The 5967-nt window shown below is 38.1% G+C and overlaps 1 protein-coding gene across 1 annotated transcript; it reads left to right on the forward strand.

The window, feature by feature from the left end:
• The first annotated feature begins 982 nt into the window (after positions 1–982).
• sebox (SEBOX homeobox) lies at positions 983–3175 on the forward strand. Its single transcript, XM_053321249.1, has 3 exons — positions 983–1085; positions 1798–1982; positions 2498–3175. The coding sequence occupies exons 1-3, from the start codon at positions 983–985 to the stop codon at positions 3173–3175; spliced, it is 966 nt and encodes a 321-aa protein (XP_053177224.1).
• The last annotated feature ends 2792 nt before the right edge of the window (positions 3176–5967 follow it).

Here is a 5967-nt window from a genome sequence, read left to right on the forward strand (position 1 = left end):
TCAGATTGTGAACAACATGCTGTTAAACAAAGATATCAGTATGATATGATCACACTGCACACATGTGAAATTGTGCAGGAGGCAGAAATCATTTACATGGGATGCCTTTGATTCAAAATGTTTTTATTTAAGTATAATCTCAAATTCTTAAATTAGACTTGCAGCATTCAATGACATCTTATTTGTCCTCAGTGTTTACTACAAATCTTACTTAAATGTTTCTTGAATGTAGAATAATGCAGATTTTTCTATATTAAAGTTTATTTGCATTGGAATCACATGACATAATCGTACATCGCTGTGCTATTTTGAAATAAAAAGGTTAGACTAGATTAAATCCTCTATGACCTACTTGGGCAATCTTGTAAAATAATGTTAATGTAAGTGAGTCTGACATAAAGTTAAAAGATTGCAATTGTTTTTATCTTCAGACATGACTCACTGAATGATCTCTGCGTACAGAAATTGGTCAATTCTAATTAAAACAAATGGAATTATTCTAACAAAATTCTAAATTGTCATTCTAAGGGAAAGATGCAAAATGTAGCTATATCTGAATGCATTTTCTGTAGATAAAATGAGGCAATGACTGACTAAATAGAGTCATAACTTAAGTCAGTATCCAATTTTAAAATCGGGCATTTTTATTTTTATTCCCTAATATTAAAATCATAAATACCTTTGTTGGATCTATTACAGAAACACTTTGTTTATTATGTCCCTAAACTCTTCAAGTATGGACAGCTTGTGTACAGTTGTTGCACACAGACAGACACACAGAAAACATCTCTGCCCTGCTGTCAGTATCTAGGGATTAAAAGCAGAGGTGAATAACACCTGGATTTGCTGGGTGCTGAGTGCTGGTTGCTGGGTGTGGGGGTGTCCCCTCTGGGTATAAGAAGTGGTCACTCCTCCATCAGCTGTCAGATCATCAGTGGATGTATAGGCCTATGTGTGTGTGTATGTGAGAGTGTGTGCAGTTATGGCTCTATTCATGGACGCAGACTTGTCTTTACTCAAGCAGAGCCAGCAGAAAGACATGGTGGATTTTAAAGCGTTATTTGGAGAACAGGATCCCTGCAAAGGTGAGTCACCAAAATATGATTTAGATAACCATTTGAAGACAATCATTTTTTCTTACATCATAAATACATTTCAGTTAAACAAACCACAACAAATAAATATGCTACTTTGCTTTATGGAGATGATCATTTTTTCAGAAGATAATTAGAAAAACAGATGAAACCAGAATAACATTAACTAAAATAAAAATAGTAATACTAAAAATTGGGTTGATGTGGGCTTATGTATATAATATAAAAGTTGAACTTATTTTGTAAAAAGAAAAGACATAAAACTACCAGTCATGAATCCAGATTACTTCAGTATATGATACTATTAAATTGAAAATAACATTTCATAATAGGCTGCTTGTTACAGAAAATAAGTATATTTCTTTTCTTTTAGTTTTTACTATGAAAAAACAAACAAACATCATAAAATCCATTAGTCCATCCCTTAATTATAGGTTGAAAAATGCAGATAAAGAAACCTAAAAGAGCCCCACACATAAATCGATTTTATTCTAGGGAAAAAATGCATTATAGTTTTTTTCTGGACAACATATATGTAAAAGTCTTTATACCTTAAAATCCAATACATTGAATTTCCTCCCTGTGTCTCCTGTTTTATTTTCAATGAATTGAATTTGTTTTCTTGTTTCCTGCTGGATTTGGATAGTTGGACTTTCCTCTGGGTCTTCATTACTACCTGAAGAGGTGCGCAGTGAGAGCGCAGTGTCCTCCCCGGAACCGGACCGGGCCACGGGTTTGATGGAAGGTCAACGGAAGAGGAAGAGGACCATCTTCAGCCGAGCCCAGCTGTCTGAGCTGGAGCAGGCCTTTGCTGTGACTCCCTACCCGGACATCACCCTTAGGGAGAGGCTGGCCGCGCACACACACCTGCCCGAGAGCAAGATACAGGTGAGTCCAGCAAGATGCACTACAGAGACCCTTCAGTCTTTCAGAGAATATATACTAACAGTTTATTATTATTAGTAGTAGTATATTATATTATTATCTATAGTAAGTATTTAACGATTAATTAAATGACCACGTGTATGTACAGGTAATTGTTTGTAGTGATGAATCCACAGAGATGTATTACCCAGCTCTTGAGTTTCCTGATATTTACTGAGCATTTTAGCCTCTTTCAGCTCATTGTTTTGGCTTTCTTTCACAACTTTAACGTTTTGCTCTGTTATTTTTGATTTGTTTTTGATTTGTTTTCTGTTGTATCTGCTGCCCCCAAGTGGCCAAAAATCTGTCATTGCAGGTTTAAAATATATATTTTCGGCCATTTTTTCCTGATGAGAAACGACAAAATTGATTTAGAATCCAGAAAGATGGCAGTGCTCAGCAAAAGGGTTCATATTTTTCTGTAGGACAACCAACCAAAAGTAAAGTATTATTCATAAAAGTCGTGCCATCTCTCACAGGTGTGGTTCCAAAACCGAAGAGCCAGAAGTATTAAGACGGGGAGACTCCCCAAGTCCACCAAGCATGTCCTAGGAGGCAGGGTGCTTGCGGAGCCCTCCCCAGGGCCTGTAACCTCAGCTTTCCCCGCCCCAACCACCCTGGCAGACATATTCAGGCCGGAGCACAACCACCCCTGTGAGGATGTTCCTCAAATCTACTCCGATTGGATCCAAATCTACAGCAACCAACCTCCATCTTCCTCATCTCTCCACCAGCAGACCACAGTCAGCTCCCCAAAACTCCCAGAGTCTCGTCTCTGGGAGGAGGAGCACCACCAACGGCAGCACCTGGGATCAACTCTTCCTGGTTTGTTTGCTCAGCCTCTGACCAGGCAGCCTCACCACTCAGCCTCCACCCGCTCCTACCAGGCCTTCAGGAACTTCAAGCCCCAGAGCCTGGCTCCGTCTGGGGCTCATCAGGGCGTGTACAGCGGGAGTGCTGGAGGTGGAGGTCAATCCTCTGTAGACCAGGTGGTCCCTTCCCACCCTCAGCCAATGTACTGGGAGGTAGCTCAGGGCCAGGGACACCACCACCACCACCATCATCATCACCCACAAATGGGACCACAGACTTCCATGGGTTACATCTCTGACCTGATCTACAACGCTGCTATTGTCACCAACTTTCTGGAATTCTGATGAATGCAGATGTGGAGTATGACATTTGGAAAACTGGAAATTTTTTGCACTCAAGACTTCTCCTTTTTTCAGACTTCTTTCTTGAGTGTCTAAATGTGTCTTGTTTCCAGCTGAGAGCTTAATGTTCGTCAAACACACCTCTAATACTGTATACTGTAGAACTGTTTTCATGTTGTTGGTTTGTCCTTGTAATTGTTTTTAGTGTGTTCCAGTCATGTTTGAAATATGTTAATGATTCATGTGATTAATTTCATCCAAGCCTCCAGTTGAATTTACAATATCTTAAATTGCATTGGTTCAGTTTCCACATGTGGTTTATATATAATATGCAAAACTATTGATGCAAAAAGCCAAACTGACCAGCAAAATCTTTCAATTTAAACACAAAATGTGGTCCTTCATCCATCACATGTTCAGTCCTCAGACAGACACTGTAAAGTCAATTCTCAGTGTATGTGAGCTAAAGTGAGATATAAACTAGACCATGATTGGCTCCAAACTAGTTGTGGTGTCACAAATCATTGTTGTACACTAGAAACACATCTTGAAGTCAGTTTTAAAGTGAGCACAGAGAAACTTTCCTCCTTTAGCAGATGAATGTGAAAAGCAATTCTGCACATACATCATTCTGCACAGTGAAGCTCAAACAGCTGACTGTAGAAGGAAAGCGCGTTTTTGAGTGGAGGCAGACTTTTACAGTATCAGATGAAAAGCATTGCAGCAGTGAAAAATGGAAGGAAAATAGAAATGTTATAATATGTCCATCACAATCAAAATGTTGAATGAATGTTGAACAGTAATTGTGGTTAAGTTTTCCAGCAGTACTCCATGCAGCTCATTGTATTTTAGATATGTAACATCTGCTGTCTTGATTAAAACAAACTTTGAATGACTCTAAATTTCATTATCTCTTGCATATTTAAATACATACAATAGAATATATTCAGTAAATAAAATGACAGTTTTCAGATGTAATTCTTGCATCATTTCAAATGTTGACATCTGAATGAATTATACATTTTTTTCTCATTGAAGTCTTGAGAAAATGACTGCTGCAGACTCTGTTGATGAGAACTGTATGACAGAATTATTTGATCATGACTTGATCACATAATTACATTTCAGTACCATCTTTTACCTTATTGATATTTCCACTTTGTGTGTTACGTGAGACTTTGAGACCGGAAATAAGAACTGTTTGTAAAGTGCGAGTTTTGCTAATAAAATTGAACCAAAGCAACTGTATAATTCAGTAGAAAGGTGAAGAGTCACAAGAACCCATTCTGGTATGTTTCTGGTCTCATTTTGATGCTTTCTAACTAAATAAAGGACTAATCCAAAGATTCAGAGAGCAGCTCATAAACTCAGTAACCCGCCGACTCTTCTCCACAGTGGGATCACTCGTACTCGGAATCTTCTCACAGCTGCCAGCTCCTGTTTACTGTGCCATGTTTAATGCTGCTACCCCGCGAGTATTATCTTTCAAAACATCCTGATTAAAATGATTCCTTGTGGTAAGATACCATGACAGGAATAATTATTTTCTAAGTCAAAATATATTGTTTTTTATATCTCTCTGTACTGTAAGCATCAGGAGGGTTAGATGGACAGAGGAAGAGGGGAAAAAATGAAAAATAAGAACTAAATTAAAGCCAGAGCTCAGGGTCTATCAGCTTACAGGCTCTGTAATTCTGCCTGGATTTAAGTTTTGAAATATTACATGAGAGGTATAATACAGAGGCAAATATGACAGACAGTGGTGTACACTGTTCGTCCAGCACTGGACAGTGATCTCTGCATATCATAATCATCTTTAATACCAAATAATCTTTCAATAAACCTTTAATCCGGGTGTCAAATCTCAGATCTTAGGAAGATACTTTTTTTTTGTATTCCAGATGTAGTTACATCTTTTAATCCTCCCACTAATATGACGGGACATGGCAAGAGGAGGATGGGATAATTTACAGAAAATATGAATTCATATCTCAAGACGGGATCAGAGAAAACAGATCCCATCCGACTCGACTTGTTTTGAAATAAGATGCAGAATGTGGTAAAGCTTCTATCGTACCCCATGTTTGTTTTTGATATGTTGGTTGGCTCTATAATTCAGTTCAGAGCAAATACAGTAAACACAGATCAGAAGATAATTATTCCTGCATCTGTCAGGTGGAGAGGGATAAAATAATTCAAAGGACGTCAGTAAACAGTATTACTAACTGATACCACAGCTGGCGGGCTATTTGGAAGAGTCAAAACAAGGTTAAGTACAGAGCAAAATTAAAGAGAACAACTTGACAAAATAACTTAAAGGCGCAGTGTGTAGAATTTAGTGAAACGGGCTTAGCAGAAATGTAATATAATATTCAGTATGTTTTAATTAGTGTATAATCACCTAAAAATAAAAATTGTTGTGTTTTTGTGACTGTAGAATGAGCCTTTACATCTACATAGGGAGTGAGAGCTCTTACACAGAACCCACCATGTTGAACCATCATGTTTCTACAGCAGCCCACAATGGATAAACTAGAGAGGGCCCTTCACTTTTTTTCACAAGTTTCACAGACACTGTTAGGTTTTCCTTCCTGCTTGGAAGTAGTGGTTGGTGTTTAGTTGGTTGCAATCCACAATCTCACCACTAAATGCCATAAATCCTACACACTACTCACGGCTCTTTTAACTCAAGGTCTACTTGCTAGCTTTTTTCGTGAGCTTTCAACTGCACCTCATTGTCAGCGAATGGAGTTTGGACAATAGTGAAAGCTCAGGAAAAAGCAGGAAAATTACAA

Source organism: Scomber japonicus, chromosome 6 (genome assembly GCF_027409825.1).
Source record: "Scomber japonicus isolate fScoJap1 chromosome 6, fScoJap1.pri, whole genome shotgun sequence".
Lineage (NCBI taxonomy): Eukaryota > Metazoa > Chordata > Actinopteri > Scombriformes > Scombridae > Scomber > Scomber japonicus.

What these genes read in the sequence shown, in the direction of transcription:
- sebox (XM_053321249.1), top strand. Translation starts at nt 983, where the DNA reads ATGGCTCTATTCATGGACGCAGACTTGTCTTTACTCAAGCAGAGCCAG. An exon ending in AGAACAGGATCCCTGCAAAG is followed by an intron (nt 1,086 to 1,797) that starts GTGAGTCACCAA and finishes GTGAGAGCGCAG; the next exon opens with TGTCCTCCCCGGAACCGGAC. An exon ending in TGCCCGAGAGCAAGATACAG is followed by an intron (nt 1,983 to 2,497) that starts GTGAGTCCAGCA and finishes CATCTCTCACAG; the next exon opens with GTGTGGTTCCAAAACCGAAG.